This window comes from Chelon labrosus (genome assembly GCF_963514085.1).
Source record: "Chelon labrosus genome assembly, chromosome: 5".
NCBI lineage: Eukaryota > Metazoa > Chordata > Actinopteri > Mugiliformes > Mugilidae > Chelon > Chelon labrosus.
In genome coordinates this window covers 16,607,572-16,621,906 of record NC_140341.1, presented here as the reverse complement: position 1 = coordinate 16,621,906, position 14,335 = coordinate 16,607,572, and the positions used below count along the sequence as shown (strand labels likewise).

At 43.4% G+C, this 14,335-nt stretch overlaps 1 protein-coding gene across 4 annotated transcripts in view; it reads right to left on the bottom strand.

Moving 5' to 3' along the window:
- LOC311488433 (dedicator of cytokinesis protein 9) overlaps nt 1–14,335 on the bottom strand; it is a 73,595-nt gene that overhangs the window by 13,130 nt on the left and 46,130 nt on the right. Inside the window, exons 8-33 of one of the 4 annotated variants that reach the window (XM_084545141.1) lie at nt 12,330–12,504; nt 11,286–11,338; nt 10,496–10,570; nt 10,247–10,387; nt 9,377–9,589; nt 9,128–9,250; nt 8,712–8,794; nt 8,286–8,408; nt 7,977–8,056; nt 7,693–7,880; nt 7,517–7,582; nt 7,329–7,421; nt 7,094–7,217; nt 6,833–6,951; nt 6,243–6,329; nt 6,037–6,126; nt 4,421–4,536; nt 4,249–4,318; nt 4,023–4,148; nt 3,867–3,938; nt 2,626–2,772; nt 2,424–2,507; nt 2,158–2,269; nt 989–1,167; nt 775–891; nt 32–143 (exon numbers count right to left, since the gene is read on the bottom strand). In XM_084545141.1, the coding sequence (XP_084401267.1) occupies nt 32–143; nt 775–891; nt 989–1,167; nt 2,158–2,269; nt 2,424–2,507; nt 2,626–2,772; nt 3,867–3,938; nt 4,023–4,148; nt 4,249–4,318; nt 4,421–4,536; nt 6,037–6,126; nt 6,243–6,329; nt 6,833–6,951; nt 7,094–7,217; nt 7,329–7,421; nt 7,517–7,582; nt 7,693–7,880; nt 7,977–8,056; nt 8,286–8,408; nt 8,712–8,794; nt 9,128–9,250; nt 9,377–9,589; nt 10,247–10,387; nt 10,496–10,570; nt 11,286–11,338; nt 12,330–12,504 (2,968 nt within the window). Of the gene's footprint in view, nt 1–31; nt 147–774; nt 892–988; nt 1,168–2,157; nt 2,270–2,423; nt 2,508–2,625; nt 2,773–3,866; nt 3,939–4,022; nt 4,149–4,248; nt 4,319–4,420; nt 4,537–6,036; nt 6,127–6,242; nt 6,330–6,832; nt 6,952–7,093; nt 7,218–7,328; nt 7,422–7,516; nt 7,583–7,692; nt 8,057–8,285; nt 8,409–8,711; nt 8,795–9,127; nt 9,251–9,376; nt 9,590–10,246; nt 10,388–10,495; nt 10,571–11,285; nt 11,339–12,329; nt 12,505–14,335 lie in introns of all 4 variants that reach the window. The other 3 variants (XM_084545142.1, XM_084545139.1, XM_084545140.1) reach the window with 3 other exon arrangements.

Genomic DNA, 14,335 nt, shown 5'->3' with positions numbered 1-14,335 from the left:
AAATGTCTGCTTCAGCGCATCTTCAACTCACCGGTGCCAGAGATGGCTCCAAAAACATCTTTGTGCAAACTGGTGTCCAGAAAGGTGCTGGACCTGGGCGGGGTCATCAAAGCGTTGGTGAGGAGTGTCTCTTCTCTTCCGTTCTGCTAGATAAACAGAGGAACACTTGAATGGAAACAAACCCACAAACCCATCTTATTCTTCTACTGTGTAAATTTACAATTTAGTTAGTTTTTGTGTGTTACATATCATCCATCCTGGAAGAGTCACCCCTGCTCCGCTTCATTATTGTTCTTCTTAAGTTGTTTTTCCCTTTTCTATATTATAGAGGATACGGGATGTTGTGTAAACTGTACACATCACAATGCCCAATTAGGGGAAATGTGTTATTTTAGGTTAGTCTGCCGCACCAAATGTATCTCTATATAGGTGTATATTATATTTTTCCTGGATGCCGTAAACATCTATTATTGCTCACTGATCCCAATTTCTCCCTGGACGTGTGAGGCCATGTTTATCCACAGAATTATGTTATATAAATTTCTTCTGTTGGGATATTTCACAGACAAGGCAATAAATGCACGTGTTAAATCAAGCTATGAATTGAAACTAACTAATTTTATACCATATTTAAGACTGCTGCAGCACGAAAAATACCTGTCTTTTGGAATAACTACTGTTTTTCTGTTGTTGTAATTGTGGGTCTGAGTATAATGTTGGCTTGCAGAGCTTCGTGTCATGTGCTCCAAAGAAGCCACTAGGTGTCTCCCTTACATTGTTGGAGTGGTTGGCAGTGAAGGGGGACACCTCCTTCACGTTCAGCCTGTTGACGTTCTCTTGGAGCAGACCAAACAAGGGCAAGTAGAGGGTGGCCAACCTGGCCTGCTGGCTCTGAAAAACAAATCAATCACTCAAAAGAGAGTCTAAAAATCTTACAATGCACACGAGTGAACATTAAAGAGACGGGGTGTGTGAAGGCGCCGCTTACTTTGGAGGTGTAGCGGTCGTCGAATGTGTGCTTCATCATGAGGTTCTTCAGCACCTGGATGGAAAACTGTCGGACCTCCCTGAACTCCTGCAGAGCTGCACTGACCTCCCTAAGCAGCAGCCCGACCAGGAAGTGGTTCTTACAGAAGTCGTCGGTCAGGGAGTAATCCAGCTGGAGGTCTGGATGGGAGTTAGAGGACAGTGAGGAGATTAAGACCAACCGACGAGAGTAACTAAACGAGTCATGAGAAAGGAGGTGAAGCCCCAAACAGCCCCAAACGACGAGAGTAAATAAGAAAATATAACAGTATAGAGAAAGAAGCTGACATCAAAATCTAAATCATAAAATATTCTAAATGCAAAACCAGATTCAGACAAACCAAGACTGCCATTTTTGACACATTCACACTGTTCTGCATCGACCGTGATTGTTGTGAAAAGGCAAACAGATTTAAAACTGGTGGCTGAACATCAGCAGCTGTTCACAGGTGATTTCCAAGGCAAATAAAGCAATCCCAAATCACACACACAAATCCCCAAAACAGCTGCAATCAAACCCGCAAGTTTATCTTTTTAAAACTTGCACCTCAATTTCAATTATGCAAGTGGTAAAAAGACACCTGGTTCCTTAGGAATGGCAGAAAATCAAGTGCCTCTATCATCACTAGCCATGAACCCCAAACCACTTCAAGACAGGAAGAGGCTACTGCCACACTTTACCATTCACACCTGCACAAAGAGGCGGCTTGTACAGATTTCTGATCACACGTGATAAGCAGTATAATGTGACAGTATGATATCCGAAAGCGGATAAATACTGCACATTACCCGCATAAACAAGTTCGTAGCAAAGCTGAAAGATTTTGGAGGGAATTTTACGGACACCAGTCAGATTGAAATCTGCTGTTTTTGGCGACGAAAGCGGCACACCTTGCACCTACCTACATCATATAACTCCTCTGTTTCAGAAGGAGATAAAAAAGCTAATTGGGAAAAACAAAACAAAAAAAGAAAGAATGTGGACTCTGTGAAAAAAGATCTGTAATACTAACAGAGCACAATGGACATTCATTAAATTGGCACAAATGGGATTTCCCAATAAAGACATTTATTTGACTTCATTATTCTTCTCAAACATATGAAAGACACATTAAATAATGCTCTTCTCACCTTGAAATCTCGTTATCCTCCCCTTCCCAAAAGGCATGGGCAGGTTTAAGGGGACATAGTGCTCGTGGTTGCACACGACACGCAGGAACTCAAACTTGAACTCAAACAGCGTCTGCATTTAGAAACGACAGAAACCGGAAAGATAACCTTAATAAAACATAAACACCTTGATGTCTTTTAATCTTTGAGATAACTGATCACAAGTCTTTGTAAATCCCATTTCTACCTACAAGCCGTCATTGAATTTGTTTGTATCGTCGGCGTACCTTTGGGTCTCCTGGCATAAAACAGTTGATGTAGTGGTTGATCTGCTTCAACACAAAGCCTCTGTCCATCAGGTTGAAACAGCGCTACAGAATGAAGAGAAAAAGACGTTCAGTCATTATTTATTGCCAAAAAAGTACTAAATGAGTATCGGCTAGTATTTACTAAACACATGCCGCTTTCAAATTAACTGTGGATCTTGACCTTAATGAAGACCGCCAGGCTGTGGTTGGCGTTCCGTGCAGCATCCAGGTTGTCCTTGTATTTCTGAGTGATGTGCGGCATCATCATGTTGACCAGAGTCTCCACAGTGTGATGGAAGGACGCTGAGAAGCGCTGGTTCCTGGACAGCTGAAAGATACAGGACAGATATTAGTACAAATATAATACACACTAGTATAAAAGATATGTTTGGTGATGATTTTCATACTGTTGAAAAAAAATCTGCCATGTCATGATCCTTCTAATAACACTGTTTCTGCAGTCAAGTCCTGATATACACCAACCAGGCATAACATTATGACCACCTGCCGAATCATGTGTTGGTCTCCCTTGTGCCTCCAAAATGGTTGTGACTCATCAGAGAATAGACATGGGCCTTGTGAGGGTGTCCTGTGGTGTCTGAGGGGGGCTTTAGGTCAGGCTTGTTCCAGTGCATCCCACAGATACTTGATCAGTTTGGGATCTAGTAAATTTGGAGGCCAGGTCAACACCTTGTGCTGTTAATTCATGTTTTTTTGAGTTGTTCCTTAAGGATTTTTGTGTGTTCCTGTGTCAGGCTGCATCCTGCTGGGGATGGCTGCTGCCATCAAGGAGTGTCATTGCTATGGGGTGGGGGTGCCTGGTCTGGTCTAGGTGGGTGGTGCATGTCTAAGTAACAGCCACATGAATGCCAGGTCCAAAAGTTTCCCAGCAGAACATTGAATTGTCACAAGATGGTGAATGTTATTTATTTCTCCTGTCAGTGGTTTTAATGTTGTGGCTGATTGGTATATGCTGGTACAGAACCCAGCTATTGGAGTAAAATTATTTTGTATTTTTTGAAAATTAGAACATATATTTGTAACTCCTGTGTTTGTTTTCAGTAGGATTGAAATGTCACACATTTTATTGCATTTTCCACTATAACAAACACACAGAACACTGCCTGCCCCATGCTTTAAGTAATTTGTTTTCACAGACACCAGTCTTTTATGAATTTCTCTTGTTGAGCATTTACTTGCTTCCACTCTGGCCTCCGCATTGTTCAAGAGGAGGTTAAACACAGGGATGTGGTCGCTGCCAGTTAAACTGCACAGCAGACTCTGGACGCATAATCACTCGACTGTGGTGCAGTTGCTGACCGCAAGGCACGCTGTAAACTACAGTGAAGAACCTAAACTCTAAAAAGAAGACATAAGAGACACCTCTGAGTCAAACACACACACACGCTGTGGCAAACTTACCCTCACTTTAGAGCTCTCTATCAAGTACTGAGCCATGGACTTGACTAAGGCTTCAAAGAAATACCAGGAGTACTGCAGGGCAGACAATAAAGAGAAAACTCATGTCAGATGTAATCGCACACTATGTAAACCTTTATATCTGTACAAACACGTTACCTTGAGCAGCTTGTTGCTCGTGAGGAAGTCGGTGGACGGTTTCAGGATTGCAGTCATGGCTTTGGCCAGCTCCTCGTGCACCGTGCGGGTGGTGGAGGACGTGTACGGCTCAGTCTTGAACACAAACTGTATCAAGACACATGGAAAAGACAGACGTGCACAATAGACTGTAAAAATATGGTTAAAATTACAATATAAAATGTGATACGTGGCATGTCAAATTTACCTTCACATAAGACCTAAGGTAGTGCTCCAACCCTTCCTCGTGGCACTGGGCTACAATGTGAATCATAACTCTAATAGGAAACAATGGGAGCAGGATATAGTTTTTTTCGTGTAAGTGACATGGGATTACTTGACGATGTTGTAATGTTAGGGAACATTTGAGTGATGCTTGCCTGGTGACGTTGACTGCCACGTCTTCTTGTGTGGCACTGGTTAGGACCCTGAACAGCTGATTGAGGGTGGTGGGCAGGAACTTGATCATCACATGACTCTCCATGGCATGCAGACTCTAAAACATCCCAGAAACACTGTATGTTAATAAAGAGTTCAATCACACAACCGTTCATTTAAAAGGACAAGAATAAAGGCAGAAAATGCCCAGGGGCCTAATCTAATAAGAACAACAGGAGGACATGAGTGAACAGTGCTGCTAATCACCCACACTGTATGCTCCAGTGCCTGGAACAACGCAGACAGAGATACTGGTGCATCAGTGCCTGTGTACAGGAAACTACCACAAGCCTGCCAAGTCATTTGGCGAGCAGCCAGTCAGCACGGCTGACCTGCTGTTTGACCCTCTGGCTATTGTTCATGTTCACCGCTGTGTTTACATTAGAACCCGAGAGATGCATCGGACCAAATGTTGCTCGCCGTGTCAGTGTTCACCAGGGAACGGTAAACTGAGATTCTCACGGACCGAGAGCGAGGGGTGGATGGAAAACGTGACAACCAAGCTACCTCATGCCAGCTGATTCCTCTGACAAATTAACTGGGATCAGTCCAACCTCTGCAGGTAAATAAATTCTGCATAAATGCTCTGCGCAAACAGTCCAGGAGACTGCGCTGTTGGCAAAACTTTTACGTCTGTGTGATTCACCACCAGCGAAGTGAGACGGCTTCATGTGGTTTCAAGGTGAAAATGAGCTACAGTTAGCTTCCAATTTAATAAACAAGTGACGCAAGTTCGAAGGTATGCTTGATCGTTCTCTGTAGTTATGTGACAAGTCTTGAGGGATATAATTCCCGGTCCACATTTCACGCATCCTTGCCAGGCACGTAGACTCGGTTACACAATGTATGCACGCACTGAAGCGCAGCCTGCACGTCAGCATTGTTAGTGGATTGTGGTTTAAATATGACTCAGTGTAGCATTAACAGCCTCTTTAAAGATGATCCTATGTGCACTGTTATTGCTAGACTATTGATTAACCTTCAGGAGAGCAGCAAGTCTGTAGCAAAGCCACGGCCATACATTGCATTAATAAGACGAACCATTCATGAATGATCACAGAAAATCACAACATAATAAAGAATTCTAGTTGATGGTCTTAACCCCCGGTTCCTTAGTTCAGGTTTGAGAAATGTATTGCATTTTTGGTAAATTATTTTTGGCAGTATGCCTTTGCTACGGGACCTTCATGCACCTACATGGAACGTCTAAGGCAGGGAGAGCAGCAGAAGCAGCAAATATACAGAGCAGAGCAAGCCTCAGTAACACAGAACTACTGACATTAATAGAGAGACACAGCATAAAAGGAGGAGTCAGGGTGGAAGTGGGTTGCAAAGTGGCTTGCTGGGAAACAGGAAGGTAAGGCAGGCTAAAGTATCTTTAAATAAGCGCCTTAAATGAGATTTGCCAATGGATGCTTCAGCTGAGCAGTCAGCTGATAGGGGCTGGTTTGCAGATTAACTACCAGCTGATGCAGACGGGCCTGTGAGCTGAGCTTGACTCAGTGGCCTGCCTGAACCAGCGCTACGCTACATACATATCTTTCACTGATGTCTTTACCTTCAGGTATTTCACCAGTTCTCCTCCCGACGCCTGTCCAGCTGATGCAGCGCTCTGACAGTGATGAAAGAAATTATGTAAATGTTGATCCTGAAAGAGAAAGAGGCCCATGGGTTTATTCCACAAACGCATCAAGATTAGAAAAAGGACTGATAGCATGCAGATGAAACAGCAATATTAATGGTTGACGGCCTTCTACAACTAACCTGAGTGTAGACAGTGGACACAAGGTGTGTGGACACCTTGAATAAAGGCTTCCCGCCATCCACCCATTTGACTTCAGGATTCAAATGCTGTAAAATGACAAGCAACAAATGTCTGCTCAATACCTCACATTCATGCCATTATCTCAGCATACATGCACATTTCCCTGTCCTATTATCTCTCATCCGTCAAAGATAGTTTTTAAAACGTGCTGCCGGACCATGAACAATCAATCAAAGATATAACAGTACATTTTCAGTGAATCTCTCTAGGGAGATGCAGAATAGTGTTGCATTGAGTTTAAAAGTGCTGCAAATAAATGAGTAAAGCAGGGTCGCACACAAGTATAATGCCTCACTCATTTTGCAGCCCTAGACAGATGTCCAATGACGACATGGAGTGAGTGCAAATGTTGAATGATGTGACTATCCGACATGCAGTTTGGTGTATTACCTCAATTCACCTCCTAAACATATTGACGAATATAATCTCAAGCAGTTCTCCAACAATGAAAGAAAGGCAGCACTTGAAGTCTGAGTAGACGAGACCAAACAGTCGCGACTTCACAACTTGAAGATGCCCTTTATTGTACCTTGCTGGCACCCTCCTGACAGCTTAGGTATCCAGCGGGTAGGTTGGCAGCCACAGGGATCTGACTCTCATTCATGACCACTCGTCCGTCCTTCAGCAACGGCAGCCAGGCGTAACCCACTGACAGCGGAGACAGAGGTGACACAGAGTCATTCCTGCACTACATGCCGGTAACCACAGTAAGAGAATTAAAGTGTGCAGTCCAGACAGGAGCTCTGATCCTTTTTTACTGATATGAATTTGAATTTTTGCCGTGTTTCACCTTGCATCTCAACCTGGTCTCTCTTTTTGGTGCTGCCCTTGCTGTTGCTCTCACAGCTGACGTGGTAGAAGGTGAAGAGCAGGTGATGTTTCTCGTGAAGCTGGGTTGGCAACTCAATCTTAAACTAAGGGCACAAATAAACAATCTTTCATCATCGTGAACTGATACTGATGATACAGCCTTACACGTATGACAGCCGTGACATTTTTTAAAGGTCAGGCTAAGGGTGCCGTACCTCATCGTAGAATTCAGGGTTGTGCTGGTGATGTAATACTGAGGCAAAGGCATATTTGGTAAACAAGGGTCCTCCGGGTCGGCCATAGATGCACTGGGGAATGACAACAATAGCTAATTAGTTCCTGTGACTGGAGATCCTAACCTTTAAGGATTTCCTAGGCACGTCCAGAGCTTATTTAAGCTTACCTTAAGTGAAACAGCGTCCTCCTCATCTGAGTCCTTGAACTCAATGCAGACGGCTATGTTTCTAGCCTGAGGACAAACACAGTGAGCAGAGATGACCCAGTTAGCAACACTACGAGAGAAAAGTTCTGTAGCGTCTCGGGTGAAAGAAATTTTTCAGCTAAATAACTCGGTGGCACCTTTGCAAACGACTTCTGGCTGTCGTATTTCAAGTGCTTCGGGTAGACGTAGAGGTGATTGTTGTAGATGGTGAAAGGCTGAGAACATTTGGCAATGCCTGGCACAAACTCCTCCACTTCAAAGAAGATGCTGGCCTTCTCGCTAACGTCAAACTGCTTCACAGGAATGTAGGATGAGGTAACACAATCTATATATACGGAAGAGAGAGAGGAAGAGCAAATTAGCAGCCTGCGGACAAAGCAATAGTCTGGTCTGACGGATGTTGGCTTCATGGAGGGCTTACTTATCAAGTCAGGTGCTACACTGTCAATGGTAACATCAAGGTTTCCGAGGATAACAGGAAGCTTGGCCATCTTCTCTGGTCTGAGGAAAGGAAAATAAACTAAATTAAGCCTTGTCTATTATCTGCAAAATAAGAAAAAAAACAGGCTGGCAGCTGGAGACAAACGGTATATGATCACATTCACACATGTGGGCAAACACATTGTCTCAAACTGACCAGCAGAGACTTTTCCAGAGTGCAACATCCAGAACATCTGCAAGACTACTCAGACTGTGCGTAACAGAGAGAACTCAATAAAAGGTTACTAACTTTCTGAAATCAGCCAGCAGTTTGAGCATGTCGTCATTGGACAGTTTGTTGCTGTCCTGTCTGTACAGAGCCGAGAATCGAGCACTTTTGTCAAGCGTCCCTGAAGCATCTCTGAACAAAGGTCTGCAAGAAACCCAAAAGAAAAGCACGTGTCACATTTTCCCAAAGTTTTTTGTGTTGATGGTTGATGCACAAATTAAAACATGGGGACTAATGTATTCTAATACGGGTTCATGTATTATAATCAAGTAATAATATAGACATTTTAAAAGAAGCAGAAAGGCATAATGAAAACTGTAATTTCTATATGGAACATAAAGATTGCTTCAGTCGCTGTTCATTCTCTCCTTGTCAGTTTAATTGTACATAACTGCACCTGGTTGTATACAGACAAAACACAGTCGTCGTAAACAAGATTTAAAGTACCTCGCTGCCCAGGCAAAAGGCATCCTGTACTGGCCTAATCGGCTGCATGCCAGCTTGGCATTTTTCAGGACCTTCTGTGCCACCTAGTGGAAAACATACACATTGTGATTTGAGCTTCAGCACAAACAACCAATGCCTCATCACATTATTAACAGTATTCAGCCCGCTGCCAGTCTCAACACACACACCCTTCCACTAGTGAATCGCATTACTACCCACAACGCTCCCTTCAGGGTGCACGGCCGCATTTGTGCGGCCAAAGTCAACGCTCGCGTCCAGGGTCCGTGCAACGGGCCAGCAATTGCAAACAGGGGTTATTATCTGTGCATAATGTGGAATAATCTGGATGAACCTGCTGAGCTTCGGGGAACACGCTGCCTTCGTGAGGAGGCTGGTAATGAGGGATCTTTCAGTACCTTGGTGGAGTCTGAACTCTTCATGTATGGCTCTGCACAGTGGTTGATTCCCCCCTGAAGCACCTTTTCAATGCGAGCCACCAGGAAGATATCTGGGTGGGGGCAGGTCACGGAAAACACTCCCTGCAGATACAATCGAAATGTTGCAACCGATTAAAATATGTATCAGTAGATTTCAACAGCCATATTTATGCAGTTTTTGATTTTAGAAAAAAAAAAAAAATAATATTGTTTCTATTACTTATTCACCTGCTTGGGATACTGCATGGATGCCTCTGGAACGCCATGGATCAACCGCTGCCCCTCGGGACGGGCGTCACCTCCCCCGTTCATGTACTGACTGTTGTTACTGGGCACCATGCCCCTGACAGACGGGTGGTTTAAGTCGACGAGGAAATCAGAGGAGATTTTTCTGCCATTCTGGATATCGAAAAGCGACAGGGTGATGTAGAATGGCTCCACCTGGAGAAAGAGCAGCTCTGTGTTAGACAGATTACCCTGATATTTACTCGGACTATACTTCTACTTTAACTCCTCTGACAGCATGTTACCACTACAGACCATGTGCGCAGTTTCATGTACCCACCATCTAAATAAAATGTAGATCAAATGTAGAATAAAAAGTGAAATCTTACATCTTACAGTATAAATAATGATTATAATCATAATGTTGGCAATGCTCGAGCCATGTGATTTCCACACAGTGAGGTACACTGCTGAGGTGTCAGGATCGCCATCAGCAGAGAGAAAGCTGCACCGGTGGATGCATATCTGATGCCAAGCTAGTAGCTATTCCCGTAAAATTTCATCGGAGGGAGCCGGGTGAACACACTTTGAATTATCTGCTCTGCGTCTATCTGGAGACGGAGCCTGTTGTCTTTAATAGACGTTTTCTGCTGGGAGGGACGGCAGGACATCAGACTTCATTACACAAGACTCTTTGCAATTCCAGAGTCTGTAGCCTGGTTGCTATGCCAACAGTAGTCGTTCAGCAGCTCACATAATGAGAGGAGTCCATCCGGCTGCTTTTAACAAACCATCTCGTCCGTCTTTAGCCGGGCGGATAATGATATTTCTGTTATTTAAGACCTATTGTGGCCAGGAGAAGATTAGCCTCACGTTTGTCGTTGGTCCTTCCTCGTTCTCTGCCACACAGCTTTGCAGATTAAATGAGAGGTCATTGCAGTTCACCAGAATGCGCTTGCCAAACTTCTCCTCGAACTGCTTCACGTCCGGTTCAATTCCTGAGAAATCTAGTTTCTGAAGACAGAACAATGGTAGGTGTTACATTTCATCACTAAGTGTTAGCTTGGATCTTTTTACGACGTGGGAATACAAGCGCTCCTTTGTGCTTTATGTTTATTTTACCTGCGTGTCCGGGTCCAAGGTGAACAGCTTCAATCTGGTTTCGTTCCTCATCCTCGACTCTATATCTCTCGTGCTCTGAAGAGAAGAAAGGCATTTCCTAAGCTCAACCACAAAAGGGTCGGAAACACTGGAGCACAGCCTGAGAGATCTGCAGTCAGCTGGCTTTGTCATTTTTATTTTTGTCATTCACATCTGGAAGTGATGTGTTGGACAGACAGGCGCAGCGGTGAAAATCAGGTGGTACCAGTATACATTTCTGTGGAGCACTCTGTAACTCGTCAAACTCTTGTCCACCCAACTGTTACCACCAGTTTCCGTGCACACACATGTACTTCATTTCCACACACCAGTCTGTGCAATAACAGCGTGATAAAACACTAAATATCAACACTGGAAATACTTTTGCAATCTGCACGTCAGGAGCCAGTAAATCACTTGATGATTTTATCCTCAAAAAATCTTTAACGACATTAAGTTGAACTGTCAGCTTTTCCCACAAATGTATATCTTATGTTGCACATTGGTGGCTGCACGTTTATAGACCCGGTGTTTGATTTCAAATGTTGGCTTTTGGGTGAATCTCAAATGACACACTCAAAGGAAAAGACATCTCAGATATAATCCCAGATTATATCTGAGATGAGCAAGAGGTCTGTGTTTAATGTCAGATCAGATCTCGTTTGTGGCAAAAGAGGCGTTCTTCCTCCATAATTCAACAAGGAGCGGAGGTTTACCGCCATGTGATGATGCACTGAATGTCTGTGCATCCAACTGAGGAAGCAGGACCTACCTGAAAGCTGTCCATACTGCCAGAGGAACTGTCTGACTTTCCAAGATCATCATCTATGAAAGAATAAAGAGACACAATGGATGCTGTAAAACCTCCTTAATCACTCGCTGACATACAAAAGCTCAGTAAACAGTAATCGTGCTGGAACCAGTCAGGACTGAGATGGAGGTGCTGCAGATCTCAGTGGCATATTTCAAGAAAGCTCAGAGATCTTCTAAAGCAAAACACTCTTTTTTCCCTCAATACTCATGCGCAGGATGATTAATAAAAGCTGTAAGATTAGCGGAGCGTTTACAGCAGAGGCATTCAGCCTCGCTCCTCCACGGCTAAGCCCCCCATGAGACAGGAGGTGAGTATTAAAAGCCTGGGTGGTCGGCTATCACTTCTCCACGGACTACGTGTGCACAGCCAGGAGGAAGAAGAAGAGGAGGGGATGTGAGCCAGGATGAGCGAATGACGGTGTGAATGAGCAAAGTCTCATTTAAAAGTAAATAAACTGGTAATAATAAGTGGATTTACAGGATATACAACTATGAGTAGGCGCATTATTCATCTTCAGAACTTTGCTTATATAAAAGCACCATTGTAGTTTCTGTGATCAACTAGATTCATACAAGTGTCACGGATAGTAAACTTAAAGTAATTTACTGGTTTATTAAAGGTTTATACAATCTTTAGGGATGCAATTAAGTGAATATCTGCCAGCTATTACGCAATTCATCATTTGGTCTATGTAATGCTGCACAAGAATGAAAAAAAAAAATACTCTTTTGCCCGACCATTACAAACCCGACCACTTCTTTCTTAAAAAATATCTCAAAATTATAAATTGGAAATATGAATTGACAACTGATTAACTGTCAAAGCCAAAAAAACATCCATTATTCACATACTTTGGCCTGTGTGATACACACAATCAAAGCCGGTGAATGTTTGAAGAAGAAATATTATTTCTTTTCCTGACTCTGGATAATGTTTTGAGAGGACCGACACAAAATAGTACTCTCTTTTCATACGGGAGATTGCGGACGGACGGACACACACCATCATGAACGTCTCCATTTCTCTTTTCCTGCATGGCGAGCTCAAAGCTGCTGTGCAGGATCTTGTTGAGCGTGTTGATCCAGTCCTCCATCTCCCCTTCGCATTCTGCCGCCAGCAGGTAGGTGCTCTTGTCCTGCATCTTCAGCTCGAAAGCGAACCTCCGAACCTTGGTGTTCTGAGTTGGTAGCACAAGAGAAAGGATCAGAAAGAGCTGTCTGAAATGGGACAGACAGTGCAGATAAAACAATAACAATAATTTAACGGTACAAAAAAAAAAGAAGAAGTAAGAACAAAGACTTTCTGTTACTGAAAAGAAAGAATTTGTTGGCGTCTGGTACTGAAAGATTTATTGATTAGGTTTAGTTTTTCACATTTAAAATCAACTCTCCAACTGTGAACATGGCAGGGCCGAAGGAATGTTTTATCCCTCTCTCCAAAGCTAACACTGAACCAATGCCCTCTCACCAGAAGGCAGTCGATATTTAGTTATGATTTAAATCGCGGCTCGCTTCATTTTGATTCCACCTTTTGATTCCTGGCTTCACCGTTTTCTACTGTTTTTTAAGCCTGAAAACACAAAGGCCGAATTTATTAACACGGAGAAAATGGAAACAAAGCGAGAAGGGGAGTAAAAACATATTTCCATCTGTGTATCTAACCTCCGTCTCCTCGCCAGGACTTCAGCAGTCACCAGAAAATGAGCTGCATCTGCGGGGCTGAACTCTACAACCGCGAGGAGTGACGTCACTTCCCCGGTTTGGGCTCTCGTGTTGCTCTATCACAGTCTAATCAGAAACAATCAGGGATGATTCAGCTGCATTGGGTTTATGACACAGCAACTCTGCTGCGTTGTGATGCTTATTTTTGCATTGTATGATTCAAGCTGTATTTCTTTTTTCAGGGCATAGTGCAGTACAATGTCAGCATTGTCCGTGGATTGTTGTGCACTGGTTATCTCTGTAACCTGCACTGTAGAAAGAGCAGAGTGGGAGTGACTGGGAGGGGAGAGTCGGTATCTGCAGGCTGGCTAAGTAAACACGGAGAGGGGTGTTTAGGACAGAAATAAAACGGGAGTCTTGATAAATAAACTTAATCATCACTGTTGTGATAGGTGGGAGGACATGTCTCAGTTTTCTAGACGACACACATCCTCGGGGAAACTAAACAGGCAACCATTCTAATTGTTTTTACAACACTGTATACGTATAAAGAGTGAAAACCTCTGGGAGATTGGATCATAGAACAATTTACATTTTTAGGCCCTTCGTTAATCTCCAGGGTCTGCTGCTGGTCCCTTATTCCTCATGCGATAAATGCCTTGTGACTATGAGCACATGCTGGCATCTTAACAAAGTGGAGGAGCAGCCCGGGGCTCTGTATGACGTCACTCCACGTGCCATCCCAGCTGCAGCCTTAAACATCTGCAGATCTACTCATAGAGCAGTTCCTTCTGGCGGAGATTAAGTCACAGGGGGAAAAAAAACAAAACAGTTACAAAGGGGGTGAGGGGCTGTGCACCTCTGTGGAATGACTTTAACCCCAGTGAGCAGTCTTATCGCAAATACACAAAGGGTTATTTCCAAAAGTAAAAGTTTTGTGTCATTAATGTATAGTTGACTAAGTCCTAACTTGGTCCCAGTTCTAAGGAGAACAGTTTCAGTCTCTAGCTGTAGAACAATTTTCACAATAGGTGCTTCTCGCATTAAATTTCCTTTTCTTTCTTTTCCATTTGGTAAATACACCTTGTCTTTTGTCATTTAAAGCTGCAGAAGCAGATCCTTTTTTGACGTCAGCGTCACTGAGCAAAAATGTCCTTAAGACCTTTCTGCAAACTAATTCAGGTGGTTGGAGAGAAAACTACAGTTTTGGTCGTCCTCTCAGTTCTGTTTTTAAGCTTGAGAATATCTAGGCCACGATGACAGATTTTGAGCGAATCAATAGTCCTTTTTTGGAGGGACGGTTTTCCTATTATTGGCCGTCGTACAATTACACATCTCTGTGGACAT